This window comes from Oryzias melastigma, linkage group LG11 (genome assembly GCF_002922805.2).
Source record: "Oryzias melastigma strain HK-1 linkage group LG11, ASM292280v2, whole genome shotgun sequence".
Lineage (NCBI taxonomy): Eukaryota > Metazoa > Chordata > Actinopteri > Beloniformes > Adrianichthyidae > Oryzias > Oryzias melastigma.
The window spans coordinates 613,044-630,970 of record NC_050522.1 but is presented as its reverse complement, the minus strand read 5'-3'; the positions used below and the strand labels follow the sequence as shown (position 1 = coordinate 630,970).

The 17,927-nt window shown below is 39.1% G+C and overlaps 1 protein-coding gene across 3 annotated transcripts in view; it reads left to right on the top strand.

The window, feature by feature from the left end:
• The window catches only part of LOC112136293 (growth factor receptor-bound protein 10), a gene marked incomplete at its 3' end in the record, with an annotated part of 39,904 nt that overhangs the window by 13,002 nt on the left and 8,975 nt on the right, over positions 1-17,927 (top strand). For all 3 annotated transcript variants that reach the window (XM_036214294.1, XM_036214295.1, XM_024257899.2), the window contains 4 exon segments: positions 3,060-3,285; positions 5,196-5,319; positions 12,613-12,769; positions 17,145-17,260. In XM_036214294.1, the coding sequence (XP_036070187.1) occupies positions 3,060-3,285; positions 5,196-5,319; positions 12,613-12,769; positions 17,145-17,260 (623 nt within the window).

Below are 17,927 nucleotides of genomic sequence, written 5' to 3'. Positions count from 1 at the left end.
TCAACTTTTTTGGAATGTTGAACTCTATTAATGGGTATTTTAAAGTGCTGTCTGTTGGTCATTGCCACATTTTTGACAAATTAAAATAAACTTGTTTAATTCTTGTAAATATAGTCCAAAACCGTCTGTGTCCTACAGGTTGAAATGTGGTATTACAGTGGAATTTCATGATTGGTCAAACCTTGTAAATCCCAGGTCATGATCTACAGCTCTTGTAATGATGAATGTCCTGTCCTCCAGCCCCACCCCTCTGACGGGATTTTCAAAATTTCCACTGTGGGAGGAGTCAGCCTCCAAATTCTGTGTTTGGTCACTCTTTAAGGCCAGAATCCAAATAGTCACAATCCTATTCATCCATGCTCTCACACATTCACACAGGGATGGTAACAGCTGTCATGGATGGCAGCAACCTCAACCACCAGGAGCAATGAGAGGTTTAGGCCCGATCCGAATACTCCCCTTCTCCCTCTCCCTTAGCCCTCCCCCTTGATTTGGAGTGGCAGTTGAAGTCAAAGTCGTGTCCGGATTATTATTTTTTAAGTTTCACACTCCGAACAGAGGGGTCCAAAGTCCGCTATCGCGAGAGTAAACCGCGTTGCGCGAAGAAGCGCTTTTCTTCCCTTTGGTGCGCTCAGAACCACAGACGTTTACATTTAAATGTAAGTAATGACTTTATGTTGTAGCACGACCTTTTTAAAGTTATAAAACCACTGTTGTTATGGATATTAAACCGCTGGAAGCACCGTGCTAATGCTAGCGGACCGGCGATGTTGATGACGTCATTGAACGGAAGTCACGTCCGAAATATTAGACACTATTTTTCATCACCCTTCGTTTGGAGCAATCACGGAGGGATAAACGAAGGGGGAGGGCAAAGGGAGAGGGAGAAGGGGAGTATTCGGATCGGGCCTTAGACTTCTGAAACTTGCATGGTTTGACCAATCACAAAATTCAACTCTAATACCTCAGTTTAACCAGTAGGGGGCAGCACACAGGTATTTTTTTTATTATATTTTCCAGAATTAAACTTTTATTTTAATGTATCAAAAATTCGGCAGTGACCAACAACATTTTTAAAACCCCATTTATAGAGGTCCACAGCTGAAACAAGTTGATTTAGTGTTTGGTTACCCTTTAAGCTAACATTTTTGTATTATGCCTGCTGTTTTTTTTTGCCTATTTAGACATGTTTCTAGCTTTCTGGCTAAATTGCCATTTAGCTAATATTTTAGCACGCTTTCAGCTTTAGCATTTTCAGCGTTTTTAGGAGCCACATTCAGCTTACAGCATTCACACTTGCATTATTTGCAGGTTAGGCTATAGATGTAGTTATATTTTTTATCACCTGCTTTGAATGTTCCATTTTAACAATCCAGAGGGCTGGAATGTGGACATGTAAGCCTGCTGTAAACGCTAACGGAGCTTTACATAACAGGAATGTAAAACTGTCCTCAAGTAATCTTTTTTTCTTCTTTTTCCATGTGTGCCTCCCTCCCTCCCTCCACTTGCACATCTCATGACTGTAAAGATCATTTGACCCCCTGTCCTAGACTGTTCCTATTTGTGGATGCTGATCCCCTTTTTTGTTACTGGTTTGGCATAATTTCCTTGTCGTGGCAGCAACTTTTCTGCTCTTTTATTAAAACTGCAATCAAGGGTTCAGACAGACAACACATGTCCTGTCTCATTTCTGTCTGAGAGCGTGTATGCATTTTTGTTGTTCTACTGTGGCCTGATCATTCGGCCACCATATGCTAGGTTAATGTTCCCAGAGTGCTGTAATTTCTTCTTTCAGGAATGTTAAGAATTCTGTTTGTGGTGTTGGGGTGGGACATACTGAGGACCGAAAGGTTTTACACACATAGACATGCATGCAGACACATTCTCTCTGGGGTGAGATTGTAACACTGGCTTTATTGGAAATATTTTACTACAAAAGTATAAACTATTAAATTCTCTATGTATTTTTTTTCTTCACTTTTCCCCCAACTGTTGTTGAGTGGAATAAAAAACTAAAAAGATGGATGACTCAGTTGGCTGGATGTATGGTGCACAGGACACCATACTTTGCTTCCCAGGGGGCGGGACGCCCTTAATCCAGAGTGGGTCCTTAAGCTGTGTTCACACCAAACGTGATTCACGCATCAAATTTACGTTTGACGTCTCTCTTTCAATGCACCTCAAATTTGCTGCTTGACACTAGGACTGCCACGATTAGTCGACTAGTCGACAACTAATCGACTATTAAAATAGTCGACGACTAATTTAGACATGTCTAAACTTTTTTGGTAGTAAGATAATATTTTAGCATTATTCCTGCTATTTTTGGTTAATTTAGATATGTTTCCAGTTTTTGGCTAATTTGGAGTTAGGCTAACATTGTAGCGTTGTGCTTGATGTTTTTGGCTAATTTAGACATGTTTCCATTTTGCTAATTTTGAGTTAGGCTAACGTTTTATGCTAGCTGTTATTGGCTAATTTGCACTTCTCCAGTTTTTGGCTAATTTGGAGTTAGGCTAACATTTGGCTAATTTAGACATGCTTCATTGAATCTTCATCATCTGCATGAAAAAACTTTATTGACATTTTTAGATTTTTTTTAAACAAAGTCTCTTGTAGTGCCATTTTATTTTGAAAATAGATTTTCATAAACTGGAAGTTTAAAAAGGCCAACTTCAGACTGGTCCACGAAAATATTGTCCAGTTTAAACCGATCTGTGAAAAAGGTTGGGGAACACTGGTGTAGAGGACTGCAATTCCCTTTTGTAAAGTAGACTGTCCAATCTCTGATCATAAGGTTCCAATCGCAGGTCCAGGATCCGCTCTCTCTACCCATGTCTAGAAATGTTCCTGGGCAAGACACTGACCCCTATGTTGCTCTCATGGTTGGGTTAGCGCCTTGCATGGTAGCTCTCTGCCACCACCAACTGATCAGCTGACTCCAATCAGCCTTCTAAATGCCTTGCTACTTTGTGTTTAAACCCTAGCGCTATGTGGTTCAAAGATGAACGTCCCTCATTCATCACTAAACCTCCTCTGGTGTTCACGTCTCTCCACAGATGACGATGTGGATCTGGAACAACTGATGAATGACATGAACTCCTCTACGGAGGCCGTTCACTCAATGCAGGGAGACAAAGTGCTTCTCCTGAACAACGGCCTTGCACCCCACCACCACCATGTACGTTACCAGGTCAACCGCCATCAAGCACACCCCCTGCCCCCATCATCACCCACCAGAGAGAGGCTCCGGCATTCTCAGCCTATGCACATCCAGGCTGCCAGGTAAACCTGCAAAACATCCTGTAGCAATGTTTGCATTTATCAGCCAAGACAGTCGTGTGTCAATTTTCTCAGGAAACCAAGAAGCAAATTAAATTTGGTGTAGTTTACCTCAGTGTGAAAATAAAGAGGATGTAAATAACATAAGTAACATTTATTTAAAAAAAAATTGGTAAATTTATTTGCAAATGTAATGAGGAAGACGTGACCTTGGGAGTATTTAAATAACAGTCAATGACTAGTAAGAGAGCCAGTCGTCTTCTCTCTACTCCCTGTCAGTTGGATATGAGTATTACTGCCTCCAAATGAACCGATTTTAGAATTACACGACTTTGTTCTGGTGGTTTTTATGTGCTTTATTCTTTTGTGAAAACAAACCGAAGAAGGTAAAGATTTTAATGAGAGAGAATGCTGAACGTTGATTCCTGCTGAACTTAAACAGGTTATCTGAAGTCCATGTCATACAAAGATATTCTTATATACTTGGTTCAATTGGGAAGACTGGAAACGCTTTTATTCTACACTGTTTTTATTACTACATGGTTCTTTTTTATTTTGTTCATATCAGAAGAACTGCACAACCATTCCCTTATTCTTTCATGTGTAAAACATTTTCCATATCTAAACTCTCTCTGAGGATGTATTCAGACTGGGCACATTTGGTTCATGTAAAGTGAACCAGAGCTCGTTTCCCCCCAATAATCTGGAACAAAGCGTCAGTCTGAATACACACAAGCAGATCCTGTTCCAGGACCAGGAAACTGAAGCTGAAAAGCTGATAGCCAACTGAAATATTAGCTAAATGTAAAATTAGTCTAAAAACAACATAAAAAAAGACTTAGTTTAGCCAAAACAGCTAGCATGTAGCTGAAAAATAATCGCTAAACTTCAAAACATCCTAAAAAATGAAAAAAGCCTGAATTAGCCAAAACCACTAGTGTGTAAATATTAGCCTAACTCCAAAGCTGCCTAAAAAAAAAGAAAAAGAATACCCTCAATTAGCCAAAATAGCTAACATGTAGCTGAAATATTAGCTAAACTCAAAATTAGCCCGGGGGCCGGATCTGGGCATCCAGGTAGTTCTATCCGATCCTCCAGATCCTCCAGATCATTTTATTTTATTGTTATTAATGACCCGATGTTATCTTGGCCTCATTACTAACTTGTATAATTTTGACAAAATATATTTCTATGGAGAGTAAAATATTGAAAGTTATTTAAGGTTTAAGTTGATTTATTCTGGTAAATTATTCCTGCCTTTTTATTATTCATAATTATGTTAAAAAGTTATAGTTTAAAGTTTGTCATTCTGCTAGATTTTTGGACTATTCTGGCATTTACTAAGATTTTTCAATATTTCAGCTACATGCTAACTGTTTTGGCTAAATTTAGTTTTTTTTCAAAGGTTTTTGACTGTTTTGGTTTTAGACTAATATTACACACGAGCTGTTTTGGCTAATTTAGGCTTTTTTCAGTTTTTAGGCTATTTTGAAGTGTAGTTATTTTTTCAGCTACATTCTAGCTGTTTCAGCTAACCTAAGTTGTTTTTTCTTTTAATATTTTAGTTGGCTATTAGCATCAGTGATTTCAGCTTCAGCGTTTTTAGTTATCAATTTCAGCATCTTCAGCTGCCAAATTCAGCTTACAGCATTCACACTATTATCACAGGTAATGCTATATATCTAGTTCATTACTATGTTAAAAAGTTACAGTTTTATTGTTTGAAAATTTGGTGTCAGACTGTTCAATAAAAGTTTATCCTGTTCGGTCCGCGACTCAAGGTGTGCTTTGGATTTTGGCCCCTTGTACGGTTGAGTTTGACACTCCTGTTTTAGGCAACATATTTTTCAGACTCACATGATGGGTCTTTCATTGCTGCTGTAGCCCATCCGTGTGTTCTTCGTCTTCTGCAGGTGTTTAAAGGAAGAACTGGAGTTGCGTCCAGCTTCCCTGCCGGCCATTCCCAGCCCTTTCCCGGAGCTCTGCAGCCCAACCGGATCCCCCGTTCTCAGCCCCATACTGGCTCCCGACACCCATGCAAGTACACCTGCACCACGGTGCTTCCAGCCTCACACACCTGGAGGAGGCGAGCAGTAGAAGTCCGTACTGTGTTTTTAACATTTGTGTTGCTGTTGGGTCAGATTGAGGTGGTGTAGGCATAAGTGTGCGTGTCGGTGGGGGGGGGCACAAGCATTTGTTTTGTTTTTAGGCCAGATGACAGCCCGGTATGCTCAGGTCAAAGGAGCATGTGTTGACTTTGGCACGCTGCAGCTTTCCCTTCCATCGACCAGCAGCTAATCTTATCTGCTCGTGTGGATGAATGCTGTTGTGAACTTGCCACTATCAATCAAGCGCACGCATACACATGCGTGTTCCTCCGTAGGATGGAGGTAAGCGGGGTTTCCAGGATGCCGTTGACAGAGCACAGACTTCCGTGGCAGGGCTGGGAACGCTGGTGGGAACGTCTTCAGGTCGGATCTCTCTAAGCTCTCTGAATCCGACTGCCGGCCCCAGCAGGACAGGCGCGAGTTTCCTGTTCACACGCTTCAACCCCGGCTGCATGTGCATTGTTTGTGTGTGTGTGTGTTATAAATCACATTCTTGCCCTTCCTTCCCTCCACTGAGCCTCCTGTCGCAGGAATGTTCCATCTCTCTCAAATATTTTGTCAGGATACCTATTCTTAACAAAGGTATTTTTTGTTAAGCTGCAGGTTCACACAAAGGGCATTGTTGAATTCACACAGATGTGATTATGCAAAGCATTATATTATATTTTGTTGACTTCTTTTCACAAGTATGTTTGCCATTTGCACAAAGAATCCTGCGTGTGTTCTCTGTATCACCTCATGCTTTCTCCTTCCCATTTCCCATCCATACGGACACACTTTTGTCCCTAACTTGACAACTGTCTCGTGAATCTTATCACGCCACCATGAGTCCAATTACAGCGCGTTCTAAATTATTAAGCATGATATTTTTCTATAATTGTTTCACTCAATGCAAATGTCAAATGGTAAACTTTTTAGCTTCTGGTTTCTGCAAAAGTGAATTTTTAATAATAGAATGGCCTTATATGAAATGAAAGTTTGAGAGTGTAGATTTTTTTACAGGTAAAGAAAGTTCAGTTAAATATTTTTATTTTATTTTAAACTAATTCATTAAAGGAAATTTGTATTTGTTCCTTTGAGCAGTTTCTGGCAGGGAAAGGACATACAGTTAGTGAGACTTTGGCAGAGTTTTTCTAATCATGCTGACAAATTGATTTTTTTAAATGTGATTATCTACCAATTCAATATTGTTACAGTAATGTTTAATATGCAGGTTCTCATTGTGTCTCAAACAGCAGACAGCTGGTTCCATGTGCAGCAGGTTTAGTTGTTCAGACAAGAACTAAGCACAGATGAAAGTCCACAAAGCTAAATCAGAGTCAGACGGGCAGAGGTCAGTCACGATAATTGGATCATCTAAGAAGAGAGTAGAGATGTTAGAGTCCAGCCAAGGGTCAGGGCAGGCGGCAAGTGATCAGTGTCAGGATTTGCTTCAGGGACCCAAAATATGACAAACTCAGAAATTAAAGAGACCAAATTTATAATCCTTTAGCTTGGAGGACCCCCAGGCACTGGACAAATGGAGCCAATGGACTGATTCTAGGGAGACGGGAGAGGATTAAATGATGGGAAGTGATTTGCAGTAAATTAGTATCTGACAAGAATGAAAGGCAGAGGCAGAACTCTATACTAGCAGGCACAGGTGGACAGAATCATTAGAGGCTGCTGCCATGACAGTACCCCCCCACTAAGGACCGGTACCAGACGGTTGAGCAGGCTGTTCAGGATTGTCCCGGTGCAACTGGGCAATGAGATCTGGATCGAGAATAAACTGCCGCCATGACGATCAGAGATGAAGTAGGGTCAGAAACAGAAGATCAGGTCCAGATAGAAACGCTCAGTAATGCAGACAGGATGGCACAACCAATACTTCACACTGAGCGAGGCCCTGTGTGCTGCTTAAGAAGCAGGTGTGTGCTTGTGAGATTGGAGACAGCTGAGCAGCGTCCAGGAACTGTGAGCTGGGGCTGCTGGGAGATGTAGTGCAGTCAGTACTCTGGAGATGGCTCCCACCGGTGACCAGAGGGGGAGACAGAGCGCTGACTCCTGACAGACCGATTCTTGAAATAAATCAAGAGTATCTTATCCTCTTTACTAAATGACCTCTCATTCCTTTTTACCATATTCCGCTCATTTTTTTGTCTTGCTTCTTCTCCTTCAACTTTAAATATATCATAAAGGAGAACTGTATGTAGTTTGTAGAGCTCTACTGGACATAATGTGCTATTATTTTTTGGTAGCCTTTGGACTTGTCACTTTTTATATGAATTTTTTGTGCAACTTTATTATCATAAGAAATAAATGGGACCAAGCCTTTAAATTCTATATCTGAAAACTACTAAAGGTAATTTTAGTAGTATAATAATCTAAAATGTAAGAATTTCCTATGCAGGTTATATCAGAGTTGTGGGGAAGAAGCTGTTCCTCAATCTTTATAGAACAGATTCTTCCTCTGAGCTGTTAAAGCCATAGTGCCTCCTGAAAACCTACAGCAATCGACAACTCCCCAAACAGGTCAATTCCCTCCAAATTTGTCTTTGTAGCCAATTTATTTTTATTATGCCGAAAACCTTTGGAATAAAAATCATTATGTCTCATAATGATGAAAATATCTATCCATCTACCTATCAAAGGGGGCTAGATTGCATCACCCTGTGGTTGGGTATAGCACAAAATGCATATTGACTCCCATACAGTTAGGTATAGGAACAATTTTTTCCCTTCAATCCCTGGATTATAGAGATGTTTGTTTTTTAGTGGCCATGTATAAAACTATCCTTTTAGCACCACATCGTGGTGATTTGTAAAGGATTTTCCTTGTGTGGATTTACGACATCATACTATCAAAATCATTGGCTCATCTGCCTGCCTCGACTCTCATATGAACTGAAGTGTCTTCCCCTTCTTAACCCATAAAGTCTACTATGATGCTGGTCCACCTTTTACAGCTATTACAGCTTCAACTCTTGTCAGAACCACAAGGTAGAGGAGTGTTTCTAGGAATTCTGGACCATTCTTCCAGAAGCTCATTGTTCAGGTCACACTGATGTTGGTGGAGAAGGTCTGGTCTCAGTCTCTGCTATAATTCATCCCAAAGGTGTTCTATGGGGTTCAGGTCAGGTCTCTGTACAGGCCAGTCCAGTTCAGACTCTGTCCCCCATGTCTTTATGGACCTTTCTTTGTGTTCTGGTGTACAGTCATGTTGGAAAAGGTTGGGAGAATGGAATTGCCCAAAATGTTTCATTCAAAGTTCCTTTCACTGGAACTAAGGGGTCTGAAAAACAAGCCCACACCATCATTCCTCCTCCACCAATGCAGTCTGAAATGACCCCTTCTCCTGCAACCTCCAACTGCTCCATCAGATTTCCTGATGGAAAAGCGTGACTCCTCCCTCCAGAGAAGGCGTCTCCACTGCTCTAGAGTCCAGTGGTGGCGTCCTTTAACCACTGCATTGTCACTTTGGATTGCACCTGTGTGTCTTGATGCAGCTCCTGCCATGGAAACCCATTCCATGAGCTCTCTGTCAACTGTACTTGGGATAATCTGAAGGTCACATCAAGGTTGGAGCTCTGTTGCAATTGACTGTGCAGAAAGTCTATGACCTATTTGACCTTCAGCATCCTCTGACCTCTCTCCATCAGTTTACGTGGTCGACCACTTGGTGACTGAGTTGCTGTTGTTCTCAAACTCTTCTATGTTGTTCTGATAGAGCGGACAGTTGACTGTGGAATATTTAGGACATTTCACGACTGGATTTGTTGTACTGCTGGTATCCTATGACAGTTCAACACTGGAATTCACTGAGATCCTGAGAGCGGAACATTCTTTCACTAATGTTTGTAAAAACAGTCTGCATGTCTGAGGAGTGATTTTATACACCTGTGGCCAGGTGATTAGGACATCTGATTCTGATCATTTGGATGGGTGAGCCAATACTTTTGGTAATATATTGCAGCATGTCTCCTTATTTCTGAGACCACAAGACAAGTATCTGGTTCCTCTCATGGGAACTTAATTAAAATTACTTTTAAACGATGTATTAGTTTTGGTCTCTGACCTTATTGAACTACCACAGAACTTATAATTCCTTTCAATAGTTTTTGTTTATATATATATTTAATGCAAAACGATTTAGGTTTTTGTTTTCTTTAATGTATGTATGTAAATGACCACACTCACTTTTAAATCCCCTGGAGGGCATGATACATTTTAGGTAGTAAGACCTTTTGCTCTCTTCTGTATCAGGTATTTTCTGTGTTGTTTAGGGTTTCATTGATTTTCACTGTTGCTTTGTTTACTGTTGTGGTTTTGATGTTTGGTTTTGATGTTTGGTTTTGATGTTTGGTTTTGTGTTTTGCACCATAAGTTAGTTGGTTCTTCACAGAAGTCAGTTGACTCAGCGACAGTCTTGTGGTTGCTTTTCATTATATAAAGAAATGTATGGAGACGATTCAACCCCATTACTGAGTGCATATGTGTTGGTAGTTTATTGCTCGTTGGTGTCATTTAGCTATCAAAGAGAAACACAACTAGGGCTGCCATCATTAGTCGACTAATCGACTATTAAAATAGACGACTAATTTAATAGTCGATTAGTCATTACTTTATATTATGTGGAGTCAGAGTGTAGTAAAGTTGAAAGTTATAATGGTATGATCCTAACTTTTTGGAATATTCTGGCATTTATTAAGTTTTTAGGCTGTTTTGGAGTTTAGCTAATATTTCAGCTACATGCTCGTTGTTTTGGTTAATTTAGAATTTGGCATTACTAGCTAATATTTTAGCTAGCTATTAACTTCAGCCGTTTCAGCTATTAGCGATTTTAGTATTATTTTTTCTACAAAGATTACAGAAATGAATTATTTAAGATTTAGCTATGTATGGCTTTCTGGAAAACCGTAAATGTTTACTTTTAGGCTGTGATTGTTACACTTTTTGTGTTACTTGCTCCTCTTTAGCATAAACATATTTTTAGGTTATTAATTTACCCGTCACGAAGAAAGCTCTAGCAGAAGCGCCTGTGGACCGTCCTGGAAAAATCTGTGAATTGCAGGAGAGAGCGGATTTCACGTGCACGCCGCTCCGGCGCTGCTTCCGCGGCCAGTGTGAACCTAGCGTGAGATTTGATAGGAAACATAATCCAGGACTGTTTAGTAAGGTTTGACAGCCATTCTTAAAATTCTTACATGATAAATGATAGAAATGATACCTGGATTTATATATTCTCCCTGTTTCCATGCTTGTTTTTGTTTTATTTCTTCTTTCCTTACTTTTCTGTGCTCCTTTTTCCATCTTTATGATAGTTGTTGATGAAGTTGTTCACATATGGTTACTAAAAGTCTGTTTTAGCACGAGAGTTTTGGAAGACGTTTTGTGCACTTTTGGAAGGAAAAATAAAAAAATAAAAAACTACATTAATCCACTGTAGAGGGTGTGTGCGCCTGCTCCCCGACTGGAAGAGAAGGGGTCGGCCGTCTCTCCTTCCTCTGTCACCCCCCCTTTCCCTCTCACCTCTGATGCATTGACAGTCTGCCCCTCCCTCCTGGCTCTCTCTCCCTCTCTTCCTGACTTCCTCTCCTCCAGCTTCCTTTCCTCCCTTCTTCCCTCCCTCCTTCGGTCCCTGAGTCACTGGAGAGCGTCTCAGTGTGAAAATGCCATCCTGCTCTCCAGACTGCTGCCTCTTTCAGGCCGTAGAGGTAAGAGACTCCTTCCTTTTTTGTCCCGGATGTCTGCCGGGGAGGCTTGAGCTCTGGGGGATCCTGTGGATCCACAACCAACCACTTACTATCAGTTAAAACTTTTCCTGCATGAAAGTCTCTGATTTTATTTGTGTCTGAGGGAAGGAAAAGAGTGGTGTTTGGGTCGTGAGCAGCACCTGAACGTTTGTTGTTGCACTCCGTCTTGTTATCATTTCTCTTTTTTTCTTGTGTGTTTTTGAATTTTCTTCGTTGTCGTCTGAGTCCATTTTCTGTGATCTGCTCTCCCTTTTTTCTCTTTAGTCCATGAGTCTTGTTTGCAAAGTTTTTGTATCTTATTTCCTGGAATTTGCAGGGTTGTTTTTTCTGGAAGACGCTCGTTTGATTTCTGTTTTAGAGACATTCGCTCGCCTCAGTTTGCACACACTTTCCTATTTTCATCCGCTCATCGCCGTGTCATGCGCCGAATGTGAGAGAGAGCTCTCAGCGTTGTGTGAATCTACTCGTACGGTGGTGTGAAGCAGCTGCTCTGTGGTTATCAGCGCGGCTCCAAGAAGGAAAGATTGCACCAAGGTTAAATTTCGCTCTGGGCTCTTGGCTGGGATGTTTCAGAATGTTTTAATAGTCGACTAATCACTGGTTATCTTTTCTGATTAGTCGACTAATCGAGTCATGTGCAAACTGGATGTTAAGCAAACATCTTAACCAACATTAGCTTTAAACTAACCAAAAACTAGATATATAGCATTAGCTGTGATAATGCTAGTGTGAATGCTGTAAGCTGAATTTGGCCTCTGAAGATGCTAATGCTAATAGCTGAAGATCCTGAAGCTGATAGCTGAAAATGCTGAAGCTAATAGCTGAAAACGCTGAGGCTGATAGCAAGCTAAAATATTAATTAAATGCCAAATTAGCCTAAATTAGCCAAAACAGTTAGCATGCAGCCTTCAATATTATCTAAACTCCAGAAATTGCCTAGAACAACCAAATAAATGCCAAAATAGTCTAAAAAGTTAGCATAATGCCATTATAACTTTCAACTTTACTACACTCTGACCCCATATAATATAAAGTAACGACTAATCAGTTATTAAATTAGTCGTGGACTATTTTAATAGTCGATTATGGCAGCCCTAAATGACACAACAATAGGAGCTACTTGAACAATGAACCCCGCCCAGCTGCTCACAGTTGATAGTATTAATGGGAAAAACCGATACTTAGAAGTTCTTTAAATGTGGACAATCATCACTCAACAATGTCATTTTGGGTTCTGATGCGTTATCACGATCACACGTTTGGACCAAAGAGGTGAAGTGATAGCACAGGGACAGGCCAACACTTCCTTATCGAGTGACAAAACATTGTGAGCATGACTTAAAGGTGGATTAGCTGATCACATGTCTCGGGTCATGGAGGTGGAGTTTACAAACATGGAGATCATCTCTGGACATCCGTGACTGTTCTGCTTTTAAGAGCCTGACCTCTGCTGCTCTGATGCTCATCAATCCCTCGTTTCTCCTCAGATTGTCAAGATTTGGAGTGAGGATGGATCCGGAAAAGTGGTGGAGATTCCAGGACACATGACGGCGAGAGATGTGTGCCAGCTGCTCGTCTACAAGAGCCATTGCGTGGATGACAATGCCTGGACGCTGGTGGAGCACCACCCCGTCCTGGGCCTCGGTAAAGTCTACAAACATTTTTTCATTTTGCTGGGGTGCCATACCAAATCCAAGAAAACAGTTGAATGTTTGACTATTTTCCTTATAAAACCACCTTTTTTTTTTTTACTTTCACATTTACCTTATAACAGTTTTCTTCTCTGATGTGAGGCCGGGGTCGGTTTTAGGGCTAACAGAGACATTTTAACAATCGCAGAGTGTGTCTTTTCCAGAAAGCCACATATAACCAAATTACAAATAATTCATTTCTGTAATCCTCACATGAAAAATAATGCTAAGATATTAAAATTTTAACTAATAAACAGTCAATCCTCTCCCGTCATAGTTCAATTTGCAGAAGGGTGGAATAAAAAGTCACGTTCTATGTGGGACTCGATCGGCCAAAAAAACGATCCGTATCGACTAGTAAATAGTCGACGGCTAATTTAATAGTTGGATTAGTCGTTACTTGGTATTGTATGGAGTCAAGAGTTGAAAGTTATAATGGCATTCTGCTAGCTTTTTGGACTATTTTGGCTTTTATTTAGGCTATTTTGGAGTTTAGCTAATGTTTCATCTGCATGCTAGCTGTTTTGGCTAATTTAGGCTTTTTTGTTTTGGTTTTTTCTTCTAGGCCGTTTTGGAATTTCAGCTACATGCTAGCTGTTTTGGCTAATTCAAGCATTTGTTGTTTATTAGGCTATTTTTGTGTTTAGCTAATATTTCAGCTACCGGTACATGCTAGCTGTTTTGGCTAACCAAGGCTTTTTTAGGCTAATTTAGCATTTAACTCATATTTTAGCTAACTATCAGCATCTTCAGCGGCCAAATTCAGCTTACACTAAAATTGTAATAGATAATACTACTGTGAATATATCTAGTTTTTAGTTAGTTTAAAGCTAATGATTGTTAAGATGGTTGTTTTACATCCACTTTGAGCACGACCAGATTAGTCGACTAATCTGAAAAAATAATCGGTGATTAGTCGACTTTTAAAATAATCGCACTAATCAGAATGGAGTGAAGCAGAAAGACTTTGGAGCATTTCAGTTTCTGCGTCACAACTACGAGTGTGTTTCAATCTGCTCCTGGTAAACCCTGTTTTATGTTTGTGACTGGTGGAGGGAGGTGTGATGGTGGTGAGATTCATTGTTGTTCCGTGTAATTTTAATACTCATTCCCGCCCTAATTATTTTTCTGGGGGGCAAAAATAAAAAAGCAGAAAAATGTGTCTCGTGCTTGGCCTCTTTGCTTTTTCCCTTTGAAGCTTTTTTCTCTCCCTTTTTTCCTCAGAATTTTAAGAGTCAAAGGATTGCTTTGTGCTTTTTCCTGCTTGTTCTGCGTTTCTGTTGGGGGGGTTACTCTGTAGAGATGGAATGTGAGGTGAAGGAGGGAGAGAAAGCAGAAAAAGAGTGGTAGAAATGAAAGGAGCGAGAAAGCGGCCTAAAGAAAGACAAAGCGGGAGGGGGCGGCGGTGGAAAAGGCTTGGACTCGAGCATCATACCAGAGCAGCGTGCAGCCAATGGCCGGGCTCCTCTGGACAAGCCCCTCGCCGTCTCAACCAATCAATCTTACCCGAGCCTGCACAGGAAATTCCCCAGGCTGCAGCCAGCACACAGAGAGCAGACATTTCTACCCCTGAAGGGCAGCCAGAATCCTTTTTAGGCAGAAACGAGCATCTGAATGTCACCTTACTCAAACATGTGAGTTTACCAGACCTTATTTTGGGAGGAGCAGATTTCACGCTGCAGCACGAGCTTCTAACGTTCTACTTTAACTTCCAGAGAGACCAGAACTCTGGAACTCTGCTTTCTAGTGGCTTTGCTGCTGTGGTATGGAATGACTATTGTGCCTTTATTTCACGCAACACTCACTGTTTTGAGAGTACTTTTCAAAAAAATGATTTTGCACTTGAAAATCAAAAATATGTGCAAACAAAACAATTTTACTCTACTACAGGAGAGTCAAACTCAGTCGCACAAGGGGACAAATACGAAAACACCTTAAGCTGGGGGCTGAACAGGATAAAAATTATTAAACACACTTTAACTAATTTTATTAAAACCATTTAACATAATTATGAACCAGATACATGGCATTACCTGCAATAATGCTAGTGTGAATGCTGGAAGCTGAATACGCTGAAGCTGAAATCACTGAAATTTAAAGGTAGTTCAATTATTAGCTAAATGCCAAATTAGCCTAAAGAAACTAACCTAAGTTAGCCAAAACAGCTAGCATGTAGCTGAAAAAAATAGCTAAACTTCAAAAGACCCTAAATAATTGAGTAACGCCCAAATTAGCTAAAACAGCTAGCATGAAGCTGAAATGTTAGCTTAACTTCAAAATAGTCTAAAAGGTCGTTTTAAATGCGAAAATAGTCCAAAAATCTAGCAGAATGCCAATTTTTAAAACTTTAAAGCTGCAACTTTTTAACATTATTCTGAATAATAAAAAGGCCTTAAATAAACCTTAAATAAAATTAAACCTTAAATAACTTTAGTATTTTACTCTCTTTAAAAATATAATTTGTCAATATTATACAAGTTTGAAATGAGCACAAGATAACATCGGGTCATTAATAACAATGCAATAAAATGATCTGGAGGGCCGGATAGAATTGCCAGGAGGGCCGGATCCGGCCCCCGGGCCTCGACTTTGACACGTATGTTCTTTAATGAGAACATAAAGAATTTATCTGTTTCTCTATAATAGTTCAGAAAATGATCATCATGTAAAGTAGTAATTTCTTTTTTTTTCTTTTCATTTGATACATGGATCCAGTTATGGGGCTGATATTGCCAATAAAAGTGACCACTCAGGGAAGTTTTATTTATTTATTTATTTATTTTTATTTAAACTCTGGCAGGAGTTGTTGTGGACACATGAATGAATCAAATGTGTTTTCCTTATTTAAGTGTTAAATAATTTTTAAAACACACAAAGTTTTTTAAAGTTTTACCCTCAAAACTGCGAGTGTTGCATTCGAAATAATGGCACAAAAATCCCTCCATACTCTCAGCAATCAGCCCAAAGACGCCTCATTGTTCTGCGCCGTCTCCTCCCCCGTTTTTCTTCCTCTTTGCCTCTTCCGTTTCTCAGACCTCTGTAACCTTTGACCTTTGCTTCCATGTTCTGGACAATGGAACATTAGAAATAATTTCCCTAACATAATATTATTGTTTGTTCGCACAGTAAATAATGATTTGAGCCTGAAAACTTCATCATCACTTCAACAGCGTGAGCATCCTTTGGTTGCCAAGTAGGTTTTGATTATAAATATAAAGGTAAACGAGCAAAAATTCTCATTTAGTGAGTCCAGAAATAAAAATCAGTTGCTAAGGAGCTATCATCTTCCTTCTTTTATGTATAAAACAACGAAGAAGAACCGTTACGCTGCCTTAAACTTGTTCCTAAGCAGTGATGTAGCACTGATTCTGATAAAAAAAAAAAAAATACATTTTTATTTTATTTTATTTTGTCATTTTTTATCCTTTTCTTTTCAACTTATTTTTTTATGATAATGATTTTAATGAAAACAATCTGCACAAATTGTATGTTTTTATTAGAATATTTTTTTTTCTCCATATACTAATGAAGATAATTTTTACTTATTATTTTTATATTTTTTTTAATAATAATTATTTGATTAATACAATCTGCACTAATTGTCTTCTTTTACGAGAATATCTTGACCTTTACTGCATTAGCAAATGAAGATGATTTAATTATTTTTGTATTATCATAATTCATGCACAAAGTGTCTTTTTTTCTATGAGAATATTAGATTATTGTTTATGTAATATGAAGTAATGATTACTGAAAAGTTTACAATCACTATGGTATTAATTTTCTTTACTGATTAATATAAATGATTTGTCGTGGATGCTTTGAAACTTGATTACATTAATGATATTAATGATCCTTAATAGCCTGATTTTATTAATATTTGATATTAAGTCCTGAACCGGATATTGATAATTCATGTAGAGAAAATGGTCGAGTCGGGGTGGGATTATATAAGTTCGCTTCCTTCCACTCCCTCTCAAGTGATCTACTTGTGATTCATTATGTGATATGTTATGTATGTATTATGACCTGATTGCTTTAAATAAACCATTTCATTCATTCATTCATTCATTCATGTCAAAATTATTTTTTTTTTCATTCAGTGATGCTAAAGAAACACTAACTCTGTTAGGATTTATGGGAAAAAAATGATCAAAAATACTAAAATTAAAAAAAAATCTCACTTAAAGACCAAAAATATATTTTTTTGATGCTGTGAGGCTGTAAAATATGTAAAATATTCTTAATCATCAGTAAGAAGAGGATGAGAGATTTAAAGTGGTGTGATGTTTTGTCTGTGTAGTGATGGTGTGTCTGTGTTCTTCCAGAGAGATGTCTGGAGGACCACGAGCTGGTGGCTCAAGTTCAGGCCTCCATGAGCAGCGACTGTAAATTTCTCTTCAGGAAGAACTTTGCCAAATATGAATTCTTCAGGAACCCCCTGGTGAGTCATCCCCTGAAGGACTTCTCAGCCGCACGCCTCCAGAAAGGTCGTCCTTCTTTTGAAAGGACAGAAACTGCAATTGAATTTTTCTTCCCACTTTATGAAACTGTTGTGATCACCTGCCAGTAAAGAACTTCTAACATTCTGATTTTGGGTTTAAAATTAGAAATTAATTTCCATAATTGATTCTGATGTTTTTCAATTCTTTCCATCTATTTAGTTTAATTATGAGTTTACACAGTTTACACATTTAGCCACATTTGTTTAGAAATATATTCATATTTTTCATTATGTTTTAAGATATTCAGATTAATCTGGGACGGTTAGTGAAATGATAACGAGATTACTAATACTAAATGGTGTTAAATGGATTCTTAAACAGAGATTGTTCTGCTTCTGCTGGAGGGCGTTTCAGTTTGACCACTAGGTGGCGACTGCGCTATAGCATTACACCTTATTCTAGAGAGGAAGAAAGCAAAAAACGATAAAATGGTTACTTTACAAAATATTTCCTTAAATTCAAATGAAGATGTTCATTTAGTCAGTAATGTATGTTTAGATCGACTGAGTGTTAGCATTAGCTGTCCTATGGGAAATCCCATTATACGTTAGCATCAAGCTAGCGGACTTTATCATAAATCGTTAGATCGATCTCTATTTTTATGAA